Genomic DNA, 23,821 nt, shown 5'->3' with positions numbered 1-23,821 from the left:
AGCAGTATGACAGATGGTCTGGCAGATGGAATACAATGTAAATAAATGTGAAGTCATACATTTTGGTAGGAGTAATAGTAATAAGGATTCTCACTTGAATGATAAAAAGTTGCAGCATGCTACTATGCAGAGAGACCTGGGTGTCCTTGTGCAGGAATCACAGAAGATTGGTCTGCAGGTACAACAAGTAATTAGGAAGGCAGATGGAATTTTGTACTTTACTGCTAAAGGGATTGAGTTTAAAAGCAGAGTGGTTATGTTGGAGCTGTACAAGGTGCTGGTGAGGCCACACCTGGAGTTGTGTGTGCAGTTTAGGTCTCCTTACTTGAGAAAGAGGTACGGCACTGGAGGGGCTGCAAAGGAGGTTCATTAGGTTGATTCCTGAGTTGAGGGGGTTGGCTTATGAGGACAGACTAAGTAGATTGGGATTATATTCATTGGAATTCAGAAGATTGAGGGGGGATCTTATAGAAACATATAACATTATGAAGGGAATAGATAAGATAGAAGTAGAGACGATGTTCCCATTGGCAGGTGAAGCTAGGACAAGACGGCATTGCCTCAAGATTAGAGGGAGCAAATTTAGGACTGAATTGAGAAGGAACTTCTTCACTCAGAGGGTTGTTAATCTATGAATTCCTTGCCCAGTGAAGTTGTTGACACTGCTTCAGTAAACATTTTTAAAGCTAAGATAGATTTTTTTGGAACAATAAAGGAATTAACGGATACGGTGGGAACACGGGTAAGTGGATCTGAGTCCACAAAAAGATCAGCCATGATCTTATCGAATGACGGAGCAGGCTCGACGGGCCGAATGGCCTACTCCTGCTCTTAGTTCTTATGTTCTTATGACTCACCAGTCAATAAGCAGAGGCCAGGCTATCTGTCACTCACACACACCAAATCTTGTGGGACATGAAGCCCTGAGGACTCAGGCTTCAATTAAATAATCAAAGGTGCTGTTTCATTCACTGCAATCAAAAAACAGAAAGCAATGTGCTAAAATCCTAATTATTCCAAAACATGTGCAACAAACGCTGCAGGAGAATGGGATCAATATGTGAACAGACTCAATCCACTCATTTATTCCCTATTTTCTCTCTCTCCACAAAGCAGATTTTGAGAGGCTGAATTCTCAATGTTTCTGAAAGCTGCTTTCCCTTTGCCTTGTATAAATGGAGAGGATTGGCGAGGCTGCCTGTAGAACAGAGTGGAACAGCATCAAGCTTTGTCCTGACTCACATCGGCGCTATTTCTGGTCAGCCTCTCCTCCATGTAGGAATGTAGACAGGGAGAGACATAACTGCAATTCAACAGAAGTGGCTGTCCTAACTTTGTAACAGGATAAAGCTTTGGAGTCTCTCAATAACTGGGGGCCAATCCTTCTCATCCAAAAGTTAACTGGAGTAGAACATCTGTGTTTAGGCAAATTAAGAATGCCCCAGTGATTACGAGGGGGATATTAAACAAACTGGTGACATCACTGTCAATGTAGTCAATATAACTTTCCAAATGTTTGTACAACAGCAATTCACCCTTGTTATTTAAGCAGAGTAACACTGTAGAGCTATCAGTTGTAAGGACTGTGTGTTATTGAGTGACACCAAGTTGAGACTTGGGGAGCTCATTAGCCACAGGAAATACGGACCTAAGCCAGTGGCTTGTGTTACAATCCTAGACAGATCCTGATATGTTCAGGAGTCTGGCTTGAAAGATCACAGTTTGATTTGTTTTGGTTTGTTCTGTTGCTGGAACATAAACACACAATGCTGCACATTTTGCTTTAACAGTGTAATAAATAATTAAGGAAAGAAAATAAAAGACCAAGCCACCTACTTATGACACAAAAATTTTTAAACACACAGTAAAAGTATAATCCCATTCGTCCTTCATAAACTGTAAAGAAAAATAAAGCTTTTTTTATAGTACCCCATACACACCCATGGTACATACCCAGAACACCATTCATACAATACTCTCACAAGAGACCCAGTGTCTAATGTTTTGATAGGTTTAAGTCACTTGTAGGCATAAAACCATCGGATATAGGAACAGAATTAGCCATTTAGCACATTGAGTCTGCTCCACTATTTGATAATCGCTGATATGTTTCTCAAACCCATTCTCCTGCCTTCTACCTGTAACCCTTGATCCCCTTACTAATCCAGAACCTATCTATCTCTGCCTTAAATACACTCAATGACTTGGCCTCCACAGTCCTCTGCAGCAATGAGTTCCATAGGTTCACCACACTCTGGCTGAAGAAATTCCTCCTCATCTCAGTTCTAAAGGGTCATCCCTTTTCTCAGGTCCTAGTCTCTCCGATTATTAGAAGCATCTTCTCCACATCTACTCCATCCAGACCCCTCGGTATTTTGTCAGTTTCAATCAGATTCCTCCTCATTCTTCTAACCTCCATCGAGTACAGGCCCAGAGTCCTCATATACTCCTCATACAACAAGAGAGGAGGCTCATTCATAAAGTCAGGAGGTATGGGATACAGGGCGATTTGGCTATCTGGATTCAGAATTGGTTGGCTGACAGGAGGCAGAGAGTGGTTGCATATGGTAAGTATTCTGCCTGGAGGTCAGTGCTGAGTGGTGTCCCGCAGGTCTCTGTTCTTGGGCCTCTGCTCTTTGTAGTTTTTATAAATGACTTGGATGAGGAGGTTGAGGGGTGGGTTAGTATGTTTGCTGATGACACAAAGGTTGGAGGTGCCATTGATTGTATCAAGGGCTACTGCAGGCTTCAGCAAGATATTGACAGAATGCAGAGCTGGGCTGAGAAATGGCAGATGGAGTTCAACCTGGATAAATGTGAAGTGATGCATTTTGGAAGGTCGAACTTAAATGCTGAATATAGGATTAAAGTCAGGATTCTTGGCAGTGTGGAGGAACAGCGGGATCTTGGTGTTCAAGTGCATAGCTCCCTCAAAGTTGCCACCCAAGTGGATAAGGTTGTTGAGAAAGCATATGGTGTTTTGGCTTTCATTAACAGGGGGATCGAGTTTAAGAGCCGCGAGGTTATGCTGCAGCTCTACAAAACCCTGGTGAGACCACACTTGGAATATTGTGTCCAGTTCTGGTTGCCCTATTACAGGAAAGATGTGGAGGCTTTGAAGAGGGTGCAAAGGAGGTTTATCAGGATGCTGCCTGGACTGGAGGGCTTGTCTTACGAGGAGAGGTTGACTGAGCTCGGACTTTTCTCTCTGGAAAGAAGGAGGAAGAGAGGTGACCTGTTCGAGGTGTACAAGGTAATGAGAGGCATGGATAGAGTCGATAGCCGGAGACTTTTCCCCAGGGCAGGATTGACTGCCACGATGGGTCACAGTTTTAAGGTGTTAGGAGGAAGGAATAGAGGAGACATCAGAGGGAGGTTCTTCAACCAGAGAGTTGTGAGCGCATGGAATAGTTTGCCAGTGGTGGTCATGGAAGCGGAGTCATTAGTGACATTTAAGCGACTGCTGGACGTGCACATGGACAGCAGTGAATTGAGGGGAATGTAGGTTAGGTTATTTTATTTTTGGATTAGGATTATTCCACGGCACAACATCGTGGGCTGAAGGGCCTGTACTGTGCTGCACTTTTCTATGTTCTAAGACTTTCATCCTCGGGATCATTCTTGTAAACTTCCTCTGGACTCCCTTCAACGCCAGCACATCTTTCCGTAGATATGGGGCCCAAAACTGCTCACAATATTCTAAATATGGTCTGACTAGAACGTTGTACAGCCTCAGCAGTCACATCCCTCTCTGCTTTCTGCCAGTCAGCCAATCTTCTATCCCTGCCAGTACATTGCCCTAAACACCATGGGCTCTTTTTTTTAAGATTTGCTTCCCTACAGTGTGGAAACAGGCCCTTCGGCCTAACAAGTCCACACTGCCCCTTGAAGAATCCCACCCAGACCCATCTCCCTATAACCCACTCACCCCTGAACACTATGGGTAATTTAGCATGGCCAATCCACCTAGCCTGCACATCTTTGGACTGTGGGAGGAAACCGGAGCACCCGGAGGATACCCTTATTCCCTTATTTAGCAGCGTACTATGTGTCACTTTGTCAAAGGCCTTTTCAGAATCCACATACATGATGTTGACTGCTCTCCTTTGACTAACTTGCTTGTTACCTACTCAAAGAATTCTAACATCCAAGGCACTCAAGCAACTACAATTTTTTTTTACTCAAACTGCAGATAGCTCCTTCCTGAGCTATTATACACCTTCAAAGTATTGATCTTTCAGTAATCTCTTCAGAGTTTTACCCAACACTTTTGGTCCAGGATTAATGCTACCTCTTTACTCTAAAATAACCTAGTTCACTGTGTCCTTCCCTTCTCAAGAGTGTTGATCCACTTTAACCAGAGCCCTATTGGCCTGGGGCATCTCGGCAATTACAGCAGGAATCTGAACAACTAGATTTTCTGAGGCCATAAGGATTAAAGCATGTAAGAAGTGATGGCAATGATGTCAGATCGATCAGTCACTGTTTTATTTTTGAGCCAAATCACCACCTACTTAGCCATCTCTGGATGCAGCCCCACATCACTCATGATGAATGGTAAGGCAAGGTTTAATACTGAGCTGTGGCAGGGCTGTGAAAGTCAGCTGTAATGGCTGCTCTGATTGTGCTATGTGGTTTCTGGCTATCAGGTAGGTTAAGGGATAGAACCTGCACCTTCACAATAGCATCTCAGGAGCAATGTGCCATGCTGTTGATGTACTGGCCAATTGATGGCACAGCTTGGTGGCTCACAGTGCCAGGGACCCGGGTTTGATTCCACCCTTGGGTGACTGTCTGTGTGGAGTTTGCACGTTCTCCCCATGTCTGCGTGGGTTTCCTCTGGGTGCCCTGGTTTTTCCAGAGATGCCCAGGTTAGGTGGACTGGCCACAGGAAATGCAGGATTACAGGAAAAGGCTAGAAGGCTGGGTCTGGGTAGGATGCTCTTCGGAAGGTCAGTGTTGACTCAATGGGCCAAATGGCTTGCTTCTACACTGTAGGGATTCCACGATTCTCTGATTCTACATTGTGCCCACTTCTCTGAAGGTGCTCTGCAATCCATGTCTTGGTTGTTCTCTTTGGTTTAGACTGTCCTGTTGTGCAGGAAGCAGCATGCTGCCACACTCTCAACAGCATAGACTGAAAGGTATCTCCTGATTAATTCCAACAACTGATACACATATTTCATGTGGTAATTGATAGATCCTTTGGGTTTAGCTGTCACAAGGAGACGGATGGGGATACCTTGGAAGTGGGAAGGCTGTAGTTTAGGGGATGTTGATAGAAGTGGGAGAAGAGGATGAACAGTCAGTCAAGGTGAGCAATTATGGGCTTAAAGTATACTCTCCACAGATGGGTCCTTTTCAGAGTGCGGGCTGGCACAATCCATATGGAGGTCACTACAATACTTCAATTAGTCCTGGGGAAGGGATATCGGACAGTCTTTTTGACAATGTATACAAGGGAGAGCTAGCCAAACTGCCAAGATGAGTCATGCCCTAACATCGGGCACTAACATGAACATTGAATAAAAAGTGAACACAAAATCACAACATTGTTTCTCCCACCGGAAATGTTTCAAATTCCTTGCAATGCTCACCAGTACATTTAGAAATGACATTCTCAAAAAATAACAATGTGTGCATTTGCGGACGAAGTGAAACCAACGTACAGTGACATACTTACGACAAAAATACGTATCTGAAAAATAAATACCGATGCCACAAATGTGCATTCATGAAGTCTTATGCTAGGGTGGTGCAGTTGGGCAGGAACATTTTATCTGTGATATTGATGTTCTCTCCCCGAATAACCAGGAAACTCCTCTACAGCCAACTTGGAGCTGCTGATGTCAGAGCCAGATGATGATCAGAAAAGCCTGCCCCATCACAGAATTTGTCATAGGAATGCCACCAGCATCCTATTGTTTCATTGTAACCATGTAAATATTATAACCTTGGGCGTCCAATCATGTGCATGCATAACGATACCAGTTTCATTTCATGATGTGGAGGTGCCGGTGTTGGACAGGGGTGGATAAAGTCAGAAGTCACACGACACCAGGTTATCTTATTTTATTTGAAAACAAAAGCTTTCAGTGAACTGCTACTAAAACTTCACCTGACAAGGAAAGCGCACTGAAAGCTTGTGATTTCAGAACCTGATTCATGGAGCTGCCCCTTCTTGTGAACACTGCTGTTTGGCTAGGCCCAGCTGGATTCTGTTGTGATAAAATCCCAGTTATAAGAGTGGCATTCTGTCTACCTCAGTGTGCGTTATCTTTAGATTACCATTAGCACGTTGCTATTTGTAAGATCTTGTTGTGCACCAATTATCTGCTCTCCTTTGATAAATTACAGCAACAAAAATGTTTCACAAGTGCTTCAGACTGTGAAAGGAGCTACAAGAACAAAGCAAGAGGTATTAGAAATCCTTCAGAGGGTGAAGATAGATAAGTCCCCTGGGCCGGATGGGATTTATCCTCGGATCCTCTGGGAAGCCAGGGAGGAGATTGCCGAGCCTTAGGCATTGATCTTTAACTCATCATTGTCTACAGGAATAGTGCCAGATGACTGGAGGATAGCAAATGTGGTTCCCCTGTTCAAGAAGGGGAGTAGAGACAACCCTGGTAATTATAGACCAGTGAGTCTTACCTCAGTTGTTGGTAAAGTGTTGGAAAAGGTTATAAGGGATAGGATTTATAATCATCTAGAAAAGAATAAATTGATCAGGGATAGTCAGCACAGTTTTGTGAAGGGAAGGTCTTGCCTCACAAACCTTATTGAGTTCTTTGAGAAGGTGACCAAACAGGTAGATGAGAGTAAACCGGTTGATGTGGTGTATATGGATTTCAGCAAGGCGTTCGATAAGGTTCCCCACAATAGGCTATTGTACAAAATGCGGAGGAATGGAATTGTGGGAGACATTGCAGTTTGGATCGGAAATTGGCTTGCTGAACAGGGTGGTAGTTGATGGGAAATGTTCATCCTGGAGACCAGTTACTAGTGGTGTACCGCAAGGGTCGGTGTTGGGTCCACTGCTGTTTGTCATTTTTATAAATGACCTGGATGACGGCTTAGAAAGATGGGTTAGTAAATTTGCAGATGACACTAAGGTCGGTGGAGTTGTGGATAGTGACGAAAGATGCTGTAGGTTGGAGAGAGACATAGATAAGCTGCAGAGCTGGGCTGAGAGGTGGCAAATGGCGTTTAATTCAGACAAGTGTGAGGTGATGCACTTTGGTAAGAGTAACCAGAAGGCAAAGTACAGGCCTAATGGTAAGATTCTTAGTAGTGTAGATGAGCAGACAGATATCGGTGTCCATGTACACTGATCCTTGAAAGTTGCCACCCAGGTTGACAGGGCTGTTAAGAAGGCATACAGTGTTTTAGCTTTCATTAATAGAGGGATCGAGTTCCAGAACCAAGAGGTTATGGTGAAGCTGTACAAAACTCTGGTGCGGCCGCACTTGGGGAGTATTGTGTACAGTTCTGGTCACCGCATTATAAGAAGGATGTGGAAGCTTTGGAAAGGGTGCAGAGGAGATTTACTAGGATGTTGCCTGGTATGGAGGGAAGGTCTTACGAGGAAAGGCTGAGGGACTTGAGGCTGTTTTCATTAGCGAGAAGAAGGTTGAGGGGTGACTTAATTGAAACATATAAAATAATCAGAGGGTTAGATAGGGTGGATAGGGAGAGCCTTTTTCCTACGATGGTGACGGTGAGCACGAGGGGGCACAGCTTTAAATTGAGGGGTGAAAGATATAGGACAGATGTCAGAGGTAGTTTCTTTACTCAGAGAGTAGTAAGGGAATGGAATGCTTTGCCTGCAACGGTGGCAGATTCGCCAACTTTAGGTACATTTAAGTCGTCATTGGATAAGCATATGGACGTACATGGAATAGTGTAGGTTAGATGGGCTTGAGATCGGTATGACAGGTCGGCACAACATCGAGGACCGAAGGGCCTGTACTGTGCTGTAATGTTCTATGTTCTTGCTTCCCCTCCCTGAGACTTTGAGATCTCTGTTTGAATGGACACCCATACACTGCGTGTAAGCTGCTCTGTATTAAAGAAACACTGAATCTTTCTATGTCGTGGTGTTGATCTCTGCTTGTCTTAAAGACGGCTGAACTCCATTGGTTCAAACAACATTCTGAATTGCAGTATGTGACAAAGATGCATTGTATAATCATGTGCACTTGGGATGTACAAAATAGTCATTGTACAGAGCCAGGGCTGTATAAAAAGGACTTTGTGTGGATTGTGCTGTTGTTTAACATGGGCATTGAATGTACTCCTATGTGCATTAAGAGTTGTGTGACAGCCTGGCCTCAAAGTGAAGGGACGTGTTACAGACCCGTGTCTGTGCTCAAGATACGTTGTATGACATGGATCATTATCAAAGGACACTGTAGTACTATGCTCTCAGATCCAGAAAAGGCTTGCTGCCAAAACTGTGCCAGCACTGTTTGACACCAGCTTAGAAAGGACATACTTTGTTTTTACTTATTCATGGAATGTGGGTGTCACTGGCTGAGCAGCATTTATTGCCCATTACTATTAGCCCTTGAAAAGGCGGTGGTGAGCTGCCTTCTTGAACCGCTGCAGTGCATGTCAGTGTAGGAGACCCACAATGTTGTCAGGGAGGGAATTCCAGGAATTTCATCCAGCTACAGTGAAGGAATGGTGATATATTTCCAAATCAGGAATGTGTGGTGAGTGGCTTGGAGGGGAACTTGAAAGTGCTGGTGTTCCCATGTATCTGCTGTCCTTGTCCTTCTAGATGGAAGTGGTTACGGGTTTGGAAAGTCCTGTCTGAGGATCTCTGCTGTCTGAATCCATTCTGCTTTCAAAACTAGTGCAAATAGTGATTTGGTCACTGACTCAAGTTAAGTCAGAAACATTCTACCACCAGCCCAATACAGGACCTGATGGTATTAGTTGGCAGGTTTTAAGCCCGTATTTTTAGGTTTTATTTTGGGCAAATCTAAAAAACTCAAAGGCCAGCGATTTTTTTTTACATAAACATGACACACTAAATAAACTCAGCAGGACCAGCAGCACCTAAGGAAGGAGAAACAGAGTTCATGTCTCAGGTCTGCTAAGGCTCTTCTATTTTTCTAATGTGTACGTTTGCTGTAATGTGTTTAATGGCTGCCACAAATAAAAGGGATAACTGTTAGTCTTTGGCTTCTGATTACACACGCATGGAAAAAGTGCCAGTTTCATTTCTTATGCAGAAATGGCAGATGGTGGAATTTGAATTTAATAAAAATCTGGAATTAAGAGTCTAATGGTGAATCCATTGTCGATTGTCAGAAAATCCCATCTGGTTCACTAATGCTTTTCAAGGAATGAAGCTGCCATCTTTACCTGGTCTGGCCCATATGTGACTCCAGACCCACAGCAATGTGGCTCACTCCTGACTGCTCTCTAGGCAATTAAGAATGGGCAATAAATACTGGCCTATCCCACATCCTGTGAATAAAGTTTAGGAAATGGGAACCAGCTTATGCACTATATGCAGATAAATTTCTCCGAACACTCATCCTTTCATAAAAAAAAGACAAAACAAAATGCACACAATATCATTTCCAGTGACATGTTACCAACAAACAAGGTCAAAAAGTAAACCATTATTCATGAACAAAACTGTGATGTAGTCTGTCGCACTTTCATCAGTCTCTGAACATAATCATCAATTATTTCTAAAGTGCTCAGTTTTTTTTTAAACATGTGCATGCCAGTTGTCAATTTGCTCTGGGGTGATGTTCCTTCCCATGGAGTACTGTTTCTGTGGTGATTGCTTGATTACAACAAGACACTTGTCTTCCAGATTCAATGTTTCTGCAAGACCAATGCCACCCATAACAGATGGAGCTGTTTAGATTTGATTCCCTACAGTGTGGAAACAGACCCTTCGCCCTAACAAGTCCACACCACCCCTTGCAGCATCCCACCCAGACTCATCCCCCTGTAACCCATACACCCCTGAACATTACGGGCGATTTAGCATGGCTGATCCACCTAGCCTGTACATCTTTGGCCTGTTGTCGCTAGTTGAGAGAAAGCTGCTTCTTATTCGTCTCCCCAGTACTGTTTCACACCTTTAGCAGTCTGCATGAGTAGATGCTCACAGTCTGATGATAAACTAGTCAAGAACTTTCCCACACAGTCATAAATCTAACAATCCATATCACTACCTTCACATCTGTTGGTGACTGCCTCTCTGTTATAGCTCTCAGCTGGTCAGGATTCAGGTAAATCCTTTTAATGTTGGTCCATGACCTTTATGTTTGAATCTCAGGCATTATTAATTACATCTCTTTCCTGTTGTTCCATTCTTTTGCTTGGCACAACTTTTTTTCTGCTGTTATGTAATAACTCCCTCTTCTACTTTTATTTAGTTATCTCCTCAGAACTGATTTATTGAAGTGTTCTTGTCCTTCTCTCCAGCAGTTTGGATCTCAGGGGAGTTAGTAAGACCCTGGGTTCCCCTGTTATACAGTCATAGCAATGGAATCAGAGAGTCAGACAGCATGGAAGCAGACCCTTTGGTCCACCTAAGCCTTGCTAACCATTTTCCCAATGCAAACTAGTCCCACTTGCCTGTGTGTGACCGATATCCCTCCAAACCTTGAACTTATTGAAATTATTGAAACTATTCTTGAACTTATCCAAGCGCCTTTTAAATGTGTAACTGTACCTGCATCCATCATTTCCTCTGGATGTTCACTCCTCACATAAACCACTCTGTGTAAAAATGTTGCCTCGTGTCCTTTTGAAATCCTCCTCTCATCTTATAAATACTCCCCCTAGTTTTGAACTCCTCCACCCTAGGTAGAAAACCTTTGTTATTCACCTTATATATGCCCCTCATGATGTTATGAACTGCTTTAAGATCACCCCACAATCTCCTATGGTCCAGTGAGAAAAGTCCCAGCCTATCCAGTCTACTTTTATAACTCAAACCTCCCATTCCTGGCCACTTCCTGGTAAATCTTTTCTGAACCATCTCCAGATTAACAATATCCTCACTTTGGAATGGCAACTAGAACTGCACACAGTACTTCAGTTTTTTTTCTTTCAGGTTAGATTTGAGGGCAGCTGGAACTCTCCCTCAGCGGTTACTGAGATGGTCTCACGCTCTCAGGCAATCTGAGATGATGTTCACGAGGACAACCTTCGAGACCTGGAAGTACTTGTAATCCATGTAATCTTCCAGGATCTATTCAAACACCAACAGTTTATTGCCTTGTGAAATGCTGAAAATCTCTTCTGGTACATGTGGGATCACCAGTCCAAGATTCAGACTCAGCTCAGATGAGTGGGTTTTGTTTAATGTTTACTACCTGGAACTGCAGCTCATCATTCTTCCCATTGTTCTGGGTTCTCAGACTAATTTGCTCTCTTGAGATGAGCATTATTCACTGTATAGTCTCAAACTTGCCTTCAAGAGTTTCATTTGTTGGCCACTGTATTAAGTCAATTTGCACAGACCTGCAAAATTCATGATGCCGCATGAAATCCAGTATCTGTCGGTCACAGTTGCTTAAAGCCATCCTTCTGTAGTCATAATTCTAATAGTTACAATGCAACTAACACCTTTAGACCCAATGAGGCCAATCTGCACACTGATTCATTAGAATCATCGGCTGCCATCTCTCCAGAAGCTATCATTATCAGCTTGCTTTGCTTCCATCTAGCTAAACACATATGTGAAAGGTGATTGAACCTTTTGCACCTGTAGAGTACTGATTTCCCTATGCTGAGTTTGCTTCCTTATTGTTTTACGTGGAATCATCTGCAACATTTATATCCTGCCCTCTGGACTTGATCTTTCTGCTGCCTCTTCCAATAAATACTTTTTTCTTTTATTCCAACATATTGTTCTTGTTTAGCCTAGACTGTGTCAACATAATTGAAAAGCCTCACCTGTTAATTAAGATGCTGTAGCTGATAATTAACAGCCTCAGACCTTCCACATTTGTCAATAGCTTTCCTGAAAGTAAGTAAGTTTCTCCTCTCTCAACACTTACACACAAAGTAAGATCATCTTTGAGTTGTCCAGACTCTCAGGATTCAGTTACATATGTCAGTGCCATCACAAACTATTAAAGTTTCCCTCTCCTCCTGAGTTCTAAAGTTGAACCATTCACAATTCATTTCATTCACAAATAACATGAATAGGTGATTTAAAGTACATTCTCAATATCTCCACAGTCTTCAAGATCTTTCCAATTAGTGTTTTCTGCTCATCAAAGAGGTTTAAGGTACAATACAGGCTGAAACACTCTTTTCAGTAACTGCTAGCAATGTTAATACTCTTACCTGGTCAGACTTTTTATTTAATAACATGGCTAGGTCACAGTTATCTACTGAGACAGGAACTAATTCTAATTCTGTCTCACACATCCTTTCAGCCCCAGAGCAACAGGGAGTGGAAAATTTACAGCCAAACTGATTGTTCTTCAAAATTGAAGAATGTGCTTTTAATTTCTTTTCTTTTCAAACAATGGCTGGTTCTCCTGCAGTTCTGAAAATTCATAAAACTTCAGCTGGACTGCTGAAAGTTTCAAGTGACGTGGTCCATAACTACACAAAACTACAGTGGGGCACTTATGGAGATGTAAAGCTCACATGACTTTGGCAAGGAAGCCTGTATTTTACTTTGAAAATGAACTTCTCCAACCAACATCAAGGAAAAAGTATCACCCCTGCATATCCGTCTTTGAAGCTAACTAATGGCACATTCAAGTTAATGATGCCTAGCATTAATTGTATGTTAAGTTAAATCATGTGATGTGAAAGAACATGGAGTTAATGGTACAAAAACAAATTCTATTTGCATCACACATTTATACGTTTATATTTGTTGTATAACACAACAAAATAAACCAAAGCACTTCACAGAACTGGCAGTGATCCCAGTTTATCCAACTCTTAAAGTTGAACCCACCTTTATTTCTCATGGCAACAAACGCAGAAATTACTGGAAAAGCTCAGCAGGTCTGGCAGCATCTGTGAAGAGAAATCAGAGTTGACATTTCAGATCCAGTCACCTTTCCTCGACCTTTATGTTTCTCGTGCCTTGCTAAATGTAACCCAAATGTCAATATGGCTGACTGAAAGGATTGGTACACTCTAGAGTTCCACATTCCCTGGCTGAGCTGGCCCTGATGAAATGATAATACTTCTTTACAATCTGTATATGACAGAGACGGACATCATTTGCCAACTACCCAAAGGTTCGTGATAAATACAGACAGATTAACCTAGGAGAAGTTGATGCTCAAGTTGTTAAAATAAAGCTCTGCTTGCATTAAAACAATAATACTAAATGAACTAATCTGAACTGAATACCAACCAAGTAGCAGCTGTACTTCCTGGCAGAGCATTTAAATGAAAACTGCTCCAATAAATCAGCAATTCAATCTGATTTGAGATTACTCAATGCACATGACAAGATCTTTATATGATCAATCCAGCAGTGAAACCAGCAGGAAGGATTTCAAGCAAGTATTTATAACCACACTTAAAATCAACTCAGCTCAAGAAATCTATTGGATTTCAGATTAAATGAAACCTCTTCAGACAAGAATGACATTCGGCTTCCACCTGGGTCTGTTACCTCATAACTACAAGCTGCCTAAGACATGCACTACGAGAGTTCGAGTGAGAACATGGTTAGATTTCCTTCAGACTTCTGGGTGCTCCCAATCACACATGTCACAATGTACTTGGTAAACTGTGCAACAAGTGCTCAACAGATACATCCTCTCTGTGGAGGGAGAGGACTATGGAAATGCAAGTCTCTCTTTGCTTTTGTTGTGGATTGGGCAGAGGTAGCAGTAGGAATGGCTGCTCATACTGTGAGTCTAGTTGGACTGGCCTTCCGCTCACAAACACTTCTCAAAGTTACCCTGCAGGAAGCCTTGCAGCTGATTCCTTTCACAGGAAGTCAGCTGTCAATTGGAGGAAATTGCATCATCGGCACCACTAACTTGACAAAAAAACAGCAGCTGGGCGAGCTTCATCAAATTAAAAAGAATTCAAGGTCCTGGACAAAAGCTGAACTTCTAGCTTGACAGCTCTCAGCCAATTTATTGTCTCCCCTTTATACAGCAAAGCATTTAGGTCGTGGAGACAAGTAACTATGTTAAGGCAAACAGTAGCAAGTGACAGAAGAGGGGAGGCAATGGCCTAATGCTATTATTGCTGGACTATTAATCCAGAGATCCGGGTAATGTTGTGAGGACCTGGGTTCAAATCCTGCCATGGCAGATTAATTCAATAAAAATCCAGAATTAATAGTCTAAAGATGAGTATGAATCTATTGCTGGTTGTCAGAAAAACCCATCTAATTCACTAACATCCTTTAGGCAAGGAAGCTGCCATCCTTATCTGGTATAGTCTACATGTGACTCCAGACCCACAGTGAAATAATTGCCTCTTAACTGCCATCTGGGAAATTGGGGATGGGCAATAAATGCTGACCTAGCAAGTGATGGTCTCATTCCATGAATGAATTGAAAGCAAACTGGAAGAAACTGGATCCAGTCACTAGTTGATTCCAATGTGTAGGGTTTTACAGTGGCTCAGTGGTTAGCACTGCTGCCTCACTGTTCCAGGAACGTGGGTTCAATTTCATCCTTGAGTGATTGTCTGCATGGACTTTACACATTCTCTGATTTCCTCCTACAGTCCAAAGATGTGCAGAATAGATTGGCTATGCTAAAAGTGTTCGGGGATGTGTAGGCTAGGCAGATTGTCCATGGGAAATGTGGGATCGCAGGGATCGGGTTGGGGTGGGTGGGATGCTCGATGGGGGACCAGCATGGACTTGATGGGCCAAATGGTCTGCTTCCACACTGTAGTGAGTTTATGATTCTATTTCTCATTCAGCCCCATGTGTATGAACAGCAGGGCGCAGGACCATAAGGCAATAAAGGGAAGGTCAGTGGGATATTCTGTCGAGAGTGTTGGAATACAAAGGGAAGAAGGCTGGTTTAGTTACAGTCTCAGTGTGGGCACCTGCCACACTTCAGTAAGCATGTAGAACCTGTGAAGGTTATACTGACACTGAAATAGTCTCGATAGGTTTATGAACATGGTCATTATTCCCCCGAAGTTGAGGAATGAGATCACAATGGTACTTGAGTAGAGAAAAATTCCCCCTTGGTGTGAGAATGGAGAAATGAGGGACACAATCACAAAAACTTTTATCACCCCTTTAACATAATGCAATGTCTTGACGCACTTCAGAGCAGCATTATAAAACCAAATTAAATAATTCTACTGAGGCCACATGAACTGTCCTTCACTATTGTACTGCCTCACTCGGAGTCAGGTACCAGAGTGTCAGTATCCCTTACTCGCAGCCTTTTCTGTCAACCAGGGCTCCCCGATTGGACCAGATTAACAGCCCCAGTCAGGGAGCTCATATTCTCTATGGAACCTGGCTGACCTTGTTACAGTCACTACAAGGGAAAACACAAAATGTCAGAACTGATATCTTCAGGACTGTACGGCTGGAGGAAATGAGAGAGATAGGAAGGGGGGAGTTGAACTGAAGGAAGAATTAGCATACAAGGACGAGGCGTTCAAAATCATGTCATTGCTTAAGCAGGGGTCAATCTGTGCCAATCACCAAACATTCAGCTATTCTAAACCCTGTTCCCAGCACTTGGTCCATAGTCTTTTATACTGTAGTGTTTCAAGTTTTCATCTAAATAATTCTTAAAACAAGCTTTTCTGCCTCTACTGCCCTTTTAGGTAGTGACTTCTCATATGTCTGCAACTCTCGGGTACAAAACCTTTTTCCTCAAATCCATTGAAACCTGCTGCTCCTCACCTTAAAACCTGAGCTCCTTGACTGAAGGGGAAGTGTGAATCGATAAGAACAGGAAGATCGGACCTGGTGGCAATTAATTCATTGTGAGTGATTCTCTGGCTGTGTATTAATGATGAAGGAAGGCCATACAGAACAGTTTCATCCACCTGCATGGAAGCTGAGTGGCACTGGAACACAAATGTGTGATTAAATGTTTCAAACAACAGAGATGGGCCCAGATGGAATAGAACAAAGAGGGAAAGTTTACTTTTGTCACAGTCAGAGTGGAAAATGACAGACTAATATCTGAGAACAATTGCATGCAGAGACAATAAGAGTTACCGAGAAGGAGATTGGTAAATTATTGTACGAAGAAAATTGTTGCTGAAGTCAGCAAATGGTGATGGGGTATCTTTTAGCCAATATCGAGCTGAATCTGATTAGATCCCATTGGACTAGATGTACTTACTGTCTGAAATGTAAAATACATTAATAATAGGCGCCCTATTATAGGAAAGATGTGGATGCTTTGGAGAGGGTTCAGAGGAGGTTTACCAGGATGCTGCCTGGACTGGAGGGCTTATCTTATGAAGAGAGGTTGACTGAGCTCGGTCTCTTTTCATTGGAGAAAAGGAGGAGGAGAGGGGACCTAATTGAGGTATACAAGATAATGAGAGGCATAGATAGAGTCGATAGCCAGAGACTATTTCCCAGGGCAGAAATGGCTAGCACGAGGGGTCATAGTTTTAAGCTGGTTGGTGGAAAGTATAGAGGGGATGTCAGAGGCAGGTTCTTTACGCAGAGAGTTGTGAGAGCATGGAATGCGTTGCCAGCAGCAGTTGTGGAAGCAAGGTCATTGGGGTCATTTAAGAGACTGCTGGACATGCATATGGTCACAGAAATTTGAGGGTGCATCCATGAGGATCAATGGTCGGCACAACATTGTGGGCTGAAGGGCCTGTTCTGTGCTGTACTGTTCTATGTTCTATGTTCTATGTTCTAATTCAGAAGCTCATCTCAATGAGTGTTCTAGGGAGTCTTTCGAGTTAAAGTTCACTCATAAACCAAAACACTGCAGGTGCTGGAAAGCTGCAAATAAAACCAAAAACTGCTGGAGAAACTCAGCAAGTCTGGCAGCATCTCCGGAGAGAGAAAGAGAGTTAACATGTCAAGTCTGATTTGTACCCCCGAAACCTCATGGATGCTTGACCATTTCCCAGAAAGTGCGAACTTAACTCTGCTACGATACTCGCTATCGCCGTGGCTGTCTTTAAATTGTAAGCCCTTCCTTGCAATCAATAATACATCTCAAGAAAATGCACAACTTAGTCAGAAAATCAAGTTTGCAGCAGAAAATAAGAAGTTTGAGTCAACATTTTGGATTGTCAGTTGAAATGGTAGTGTGACACAGTCACACTCTTCCGAGGCAGAAAGACAATGTACACAGTCTGCGCTTGTTTCAACTCAACAAAGTAAGAAAATAAGAAGTTTGAGTCAACATTTCAGTAAAGTCTTCCATTTTTTTTGTCCACAGACCAAAACAAATCAAAAGATGCATCTCCAACTACATGAGAGTGCTGATTGGTTGGCAGTGGAATCTGATTGGTCAGGATGTGCCACACATTATTGCTGTTTAAACTAGATAGGTTCAGCGATTGGTCAGCATGTTGCCATGAAAGATGAGCCAACAAATGGCTGTCACCTACTTTGTTGAGTTGAAACAAGCGCAGACTGTGTACATGGTCTTTCTGCCTCTGAAGAACGTGACTGTGTCACACTACCATTTCAACTGACAATCCAAAACAATTGTGTTCCTTGGCCCAACCATCTTCAGCTGCTTCATCAATGGCATTCCGTCCATCATAAGGTCAGAAGTGGGGATGTTCACTGATGATTGCACAATGTTCAGCACCATTCGTAACTCCTCAGAGGTGAGACAGTCCATGTTTAGAGACAGCAAGATCTGGCAATATCCAGGCTTAGTGGCAAGTAACATTTGTGTCACACAATTGTTAAGCTAGGACTATCTCAATGGGAGAATCTAACCACAAGCTCTTGATTTTAAGAGTTGCATTTATATTCCACAAATAAAAAAGCATGTGTAATAAGTGTGATAACACCTTCCTAAATAAAATTCCGACATCCTGAATAAAAACTATTGTCACACGGTCCAGAAACATCATGTTTTCAGGAACACCGGGTTTTCGCACTCTCATCTTTGTGTTAAAAAAGTCACGAGAAGAGAGGCGTACAGGCTCTGTTGAAGCTGCTTTCTGTTTAGCAGTACTTGAACCTTCTTTTATAGAGGTCTTACTTCCACTCTAAATATTGACTTCCATTTCTAACTTTGCACGGTGTTCTTTTTTTATTTCTGCTTGGTCATAAATATGAAAAAATCCGATTGCAGCCAGTTGTTAAAGCAGCAAATTTTACTTTTAGAACAACAGCATTTTCACTTTATCATGAATTGTCAACCTTCTGTGCATTCTGCATCATACACCATTGAGTTCATATCACAGTTATTATGATATACAGCCCATTAGTGGCAATACTAAACTTCAATGTTATTATTGTTCTGAACACAGTTAGCGCTCAATTCTACTGACTGTGATATATCTTGTTGACTGCATGTTGACGAATGTGTTAAAATTATCCAACCTATCAAAAATTAAGGTATTGGTGGATGAGATTTATGAACTGCATAAAAGTCTGGTGATATTGTTTGCCGGGGTGATGGAACCAGATTAAGCAACTCCCTGCAGAAAGCAGGGCTATGCTGTCACCCTGCTCTAAACCCATTTTTGGATCTCCTTATATTTAAAAAACAACCAGTTTCCATTCTACTCTTAAAGTTTCTCCCAGTCTTCTCTGCAACTTAACTTCTCTTCTTTAAAGCTTCATCCCACCTCCTGCCAATTAAGTTTAATCCTTCTTCCTTTTAGATTTGGCCAATCACTGTGCCCCTTGCCAATCTGCTCCTCTGCTCTCTCTTTCATTCATCAAAGTTGAGGGGAATGTGCTGCCTCGGGGAGTGGAGCAGCTGGATTCAGTACGAGGTTTCAAAAGGGAGCTAAATATATATTTGAAAGTGATGAATTTAGAGGGCTGCAGAGATACAGCTGGACAGTGGGGCAAGCTGGGTAGCTCTTTTGGGAGCCAGTACAGATACAATGGATCAAATAGCTTCCTTCTGTACTGCAAATTTCTATGGTTCTATGACTCCTTGTGAAAGTACACTTCTGGTACTGCTGATCCATGCTAAATGCTAACATCCATCACTAAACTGCCCAATGTTACAACAAAGCTGTGGTAGGCTATTCAACTGCAGAGACATCACGGTGGAGACTAATCTCAGGTTCACCCATCATATGCCATCTGATAGATATCTGACATGGGAGTTTGCAACATCCCATTGCATTATTGAGGAATTAGCACACATGAAACTAAAAAAATGTCATTAAATAACAGAAAAACTGAGAAATAGAGTGAGGCTTCTGCCAAAGGAGCAACCATACGGCTGTGTACTTCAGAAAATGACTAAGAGGAGTCCTGTTACCTAACCAGCTAAGACCAAGAGGAATTAGTTTACCTTTGTAGCCACCAGGGAAAAGCAAAGGAATAGACCATGGACACACCTTTGCAACATTGAGGCATCAGGAATGTGAGGAAATTAGGTCCTTTTAAACAAAACTATCTTAACTGGCCTAATTCTGATGAGTGTATTCCTAACTAGTTTCAAAAGTAAGATTAGATTAACCCATCAATCGGAGAGGTTCCAGTCTCATAAGCCAATCAAAGAAGTCACTGTTACCTTTGACCGATGAACCTCTCCATCATCGTCCTTTCCACCGACACCAAGGATCTTCCTGGTCTTTAGCCGGCTCACCAGGTCAGTTTGGCTGTGCTTCTTCACCAGCGGGGGTTGTGGTTTGGCAGTCATGTTTCCCAACTGGTCAGATACTGAAATGGAAAACAGGAAAACGTTATGTGTGTGCGTGTGTGAGAGAGAGAGAGAGAGAGAGAGAGAGAGAGAGAGGGAGAGGGAGAGGGAGCTGCACACACATACTGCCAAGTCACGGCTTCGATATTGACCATAGCTCAGCTGATAATACACTCTCCTCCTGTGCTACAAGGCCTCAGTTCCAGTCTCATTCCAAGGCTTGAGTATCAAAGTGAGCTTTCCAGTGCAATACTGACGGAGCACTGCCCTGGCTTTCAGATGAAATGTTAAATGGAGGCCCCTAATGCTTGCTCAGATAAAGGGGACAGATCCCACACCATTGTTTTAAGGAACAACAAGGATATTATCCCTATCAGCCTGGTCAAAATTATCCTGTCAACCAACATCATGGAAAGAAGTTGATTATTATCTCTTGCTGTTTGTGGGCATTTGCTGAGCTCCTGCTGATGCCACATTTCCTGCAAGGGCTAGATTTCAAAATAGGTACTTTCAGATATCTGGTGATCATGACATGCACTTTTTTTTAAAACGGATGTCTTGCTTTCCCCTCATTTTAGGGAACCCATTTTTAGTCACATTACTGATTGCACAAATCTATGGAGACAACTGACTGAGGCATATCCCTCATTGCAACAATGACTGTACTTCAGTGGTTGTAATATGCCTTCTCTCGTTAATACATTAACGACAAGCAAGAGTGCTCCAATCAGCACCACTTTATGTTAGTGGTAATCTATTGAATTATCTGCATTTTGAGGAACCAGGCAATAACTATCTTGTGATTACAACTCTGATGAGGAAATTCCCATTTAATATTGCATCACATTTTCGGATATCTTGTCATTTTTTTCCTTAAAAACCCCCTATTTTCTCAAAGAACTTCAAGAGGTTATTAGTAATATAATTCAAAGATGTTCTCATACACAATGTTGGAAAGTCTGATGATTAGTATCCAACCCTGAATGCTCTTGCACTTTGTTGCTTGATATGCCATTTCAGGGGGCTTTTAAGAGTCACCTTGCCATGGGTTTGGAGTTACATTTAGGTCAGACCAGGTAAGAATGTCAGATTTCCTTCCTCAAAAGGACAGCAGTGAACCAAATTGGATAGTTTCATAGTCACCTTTAGACTATTTTTATATTCCAGAAGAGTGCATTGAATTTAAGGATTTCAACTTGTGTGACCTTAGTGCATTAGCCTGCATTGTGTATTATTCATCCAGTTAACACAATTTCACTACTTTTCCCCATAGATATAGAATTATTCAAAGGAGCAACTTATATGCCTATTGAGCAAGTTATGGAGTCTTAGCAAGAAGCTTGCAACTAGTAAATGCTTCTCCAAAACAAAGAATCAGAAATATATGATAAGATACCAGGACACAAGAGTAAATAAGGATCCTGGGATGAAGGAGTATCCAAGGTGAATAGTTGAAAATGGGCTGATTGGCTTCCCTAATTATCTTGCTGTTTACGACATGACAGCAGTGCAAGCAGCAGGACATTCGCATATTTAGACAGCACTTAGAAATTGAACACTTTACTCAATCTACTAGAATTTGATCAGATTTCAAACGGGCGTTGTGGTGGGGTCTTGGGATTTGTCAATGCCTTCAAGTTTGCCATAGTCAGTTTCAGACTCAAGGCAGTGCAAGGGACCCCACCCTCTTCTCACAGAAAATAAGAAGCTACGAAAATCCACCTTTGGTGACCCTTCCAATATTTCTGTGTTTTTGTTTGCCATTTTCTCTCCCGATGGCAAGGAGCACATTGGACATAGGTCCACAGACAGCAGGAGTCTAAATCCAAGTGTTCCAAGTGTTCATGAGATTCAGGGAGACATATATAGAGGAACAAAATCTGCTGGCTATAAAATTCAGAACTTTAACATCACATTGAGCCGGAAAGTGGGAATCTGAAACTCCTTCTCTCAAAGAATTTTGGTTACTGGGACACTTGGAGATTTTAGGACTGTGATCAACGTATAGTTATTGGGAAAGGGCCATAGACAAGGAGTAAAGGTGAGAAAAATCAGCAAGAAATGTAGCTTAGTCATGATCTAACTGAATGATAGTGAATAAATCTGAATCGATATTGTCATTTGTACTGAAGTGGATAATATTGCCACATTTTTGGATTACAGAACAAATTACTGAATAAATTGAAGAAATGGTAAAATACTGAATAAATTAATATTAAATGGATGTTACTAAAAGTTAAGCAGTTTCAAAAGTTCATCAATCCCTCGCCATAGACTTCATCCTGTCTGCTCCTCCAGTTGCTGCTTTCTGACATCATCCACGGGCTCATGGTAATGTGTTCCTTTCCTGCCACTACGGGAACCATGGCTTCCACCGAGCTGGACAAGGTCACGCTGCACAGCTCCTGCACCTCTTCAGATGCTGGACATCGACTGATGGCTCCTGGCTCCAAGTCGACCGTTAGGCTCCTGGCTCATCTTCCAGTGATGCCACCCATTGAGCAGCCTGGAGATGCTGAATGGTTTATTCTTGTTCTTACATTATCCCTTGAAACTTAAAAGACACTATTCTTCACACTATGGTTATGACCAGCGTGTCAGTAGCCTGCAAGACTATTCACAACACAGCCTTGTGGCCTTGCATCCAGTCTCATAAAAGACCTCCATACAGAGGCTGCTGGGTAAAAATCCAAAACAAGGAGGCAAATTGAATATATTTGCTTTCTGTAGGCCATAGTCATTACACGATGCATTGGTTCAGGTAGCTAATATAACATAGAGCAGGATCAAACCAGGAATCTGCTAATCTGCATGACTTTTGATATTAAAGATAGGTCTTTAACTCATTCAACCTCCAAAGGATTCTACAACTGGTGCATGAAGTCATTCAAATGCTGTTTGAAAAAACATAGAATACAGAAGGCATGTCACTGTGAAATGTGGTCATCATTCAGCTCCTAACACACTTGATCCAATACCAACACTGCAATCTTACATCTGCCTGTATGATAAAGAGAGTTAAAAATGATGGCCTCATATTCAAAACCACAGGCCTAACAAAGGAATAGCTCCTTGTTAAGTATTTATGTGACCAGAACTAATCCTGTGCAATTTCCACAAGGCATTTCTTACTGACCACTGTATTTTCAAAGGTCAAATATTCAGGATTCTGGACATATTCCCGGACATAGTCGCCTACCGACTCTTATCTCCAGAAGTCAGACAACATCAGCTTGAGGTCCAACACGTTTATGTGAAATCACAAGCTTTCAAAGCATTGCCCCTTTCTCAGGTAAAGTGTCCCTTCACCTGACAAAGGAGCAGCACTTTTTCTGAAGAAGGGTCAGGCCCAAAACGTCAGCCTTCCTGCTCTTCTGATGCTGCTGGGCCTGCTGTGTTCATCCAGCTCTACACCTTGTTATCTCAGATTCTCCTACTATCTAGTTCCTACTATCTCTGAGTTCAAATAAACCTGTTTGACTATAACCTGGTGTTGAGTGACTTCTGACCTTGTCCACCTCAGTCCAACTCCGGCATCTCCACGTCATCACATTCATCTCAATCTTGATTGTTAACATCCTGTTTTTCAGAGTCCAGCCCAGAGTGAGGGAACTGAATCAAAAACAGTCATTCACTTCCATGTTGTGGGGGCAGATTATCCTGTTGTTTTTTAAGTTACAACAGTAAGTACACTTCATAGAATGTTATTAAGTTTGAAGTGCATTAATATATCCCTGTGGATATGAAAGAGGTTGTGTAAATGCAAGTTTGTGCTTTCTTTCACATGATCTAATTTTCCAGCAAAATAATTTTCTTTGTGTTGTTTAGATTTCAGTAAAGATTTTACTTGAAAACTTAGACATCGAAAATTCTGGACATTTGCTTGATACTTTTATCCAGAAACTTGATTGTCGGCAGGAAATCAAAAGCTGCAGTCTAGCCCCAGATAATCTGATTCATTTTCCAGTCTACATCAGCAACGTTTCAACCCAGCTAAGTATTCCTTCTATAATAATAAAATGTGAGGCTGGATGAACACAGCAGGCCAA

The 23,821-nt window shown here is 42.2% G+C and overlaps 1 protein-coding gene across 6 annotated transcripts in view; it reads right to left on the bottom strand.

The window, feature by feature from the left end:
• LOC125459570 (tumor protein p53-inducible protein 11-like) overlaps positions 1-23,821 on the bottom strand; it is a 147,186-nt gene that overhangs the window by 16,286 nt on the left and 107,079 nt on the right. For all 6 annotated transcript variants that reach the window (XM_059651986.1, XM_048546172.2, XM_048546174.2 and 3 more), the window contains exon 2: positions 19,644-19,792. In XM_059651986.1, coding sequence (XP_059507969.1) covers positions 19,644-19,772 — 129 coding nt within the window. In that variant the 5' untranslated portion in view covers positions 19,773-19,792. The remainder of the gene's footprint in view (positions 1-19,643; positions 19,793-23,821) is intronic.

Source organism: Stegostoma tigrinum, chromosome 17 (assembly GCF_030684315.1).
Source record: "Stegostoma tigrinum isolate sSteTig4 chromosome 17, sSteTig4.hap1, whole genome shotgun sequence".
Lineage (NCBI taxonomy): Eukaryota > Metazoa > Chordata > Chondrichthyes > Orectolobiformes > Stegostomatidae > Stegostoma > Stegostoma tigrinum.
The sequence above is the reverse complement of the archived record's forward strand: the minus strand, read 5'-3'. Positions and strand labels throughout refer to the sequence as shown.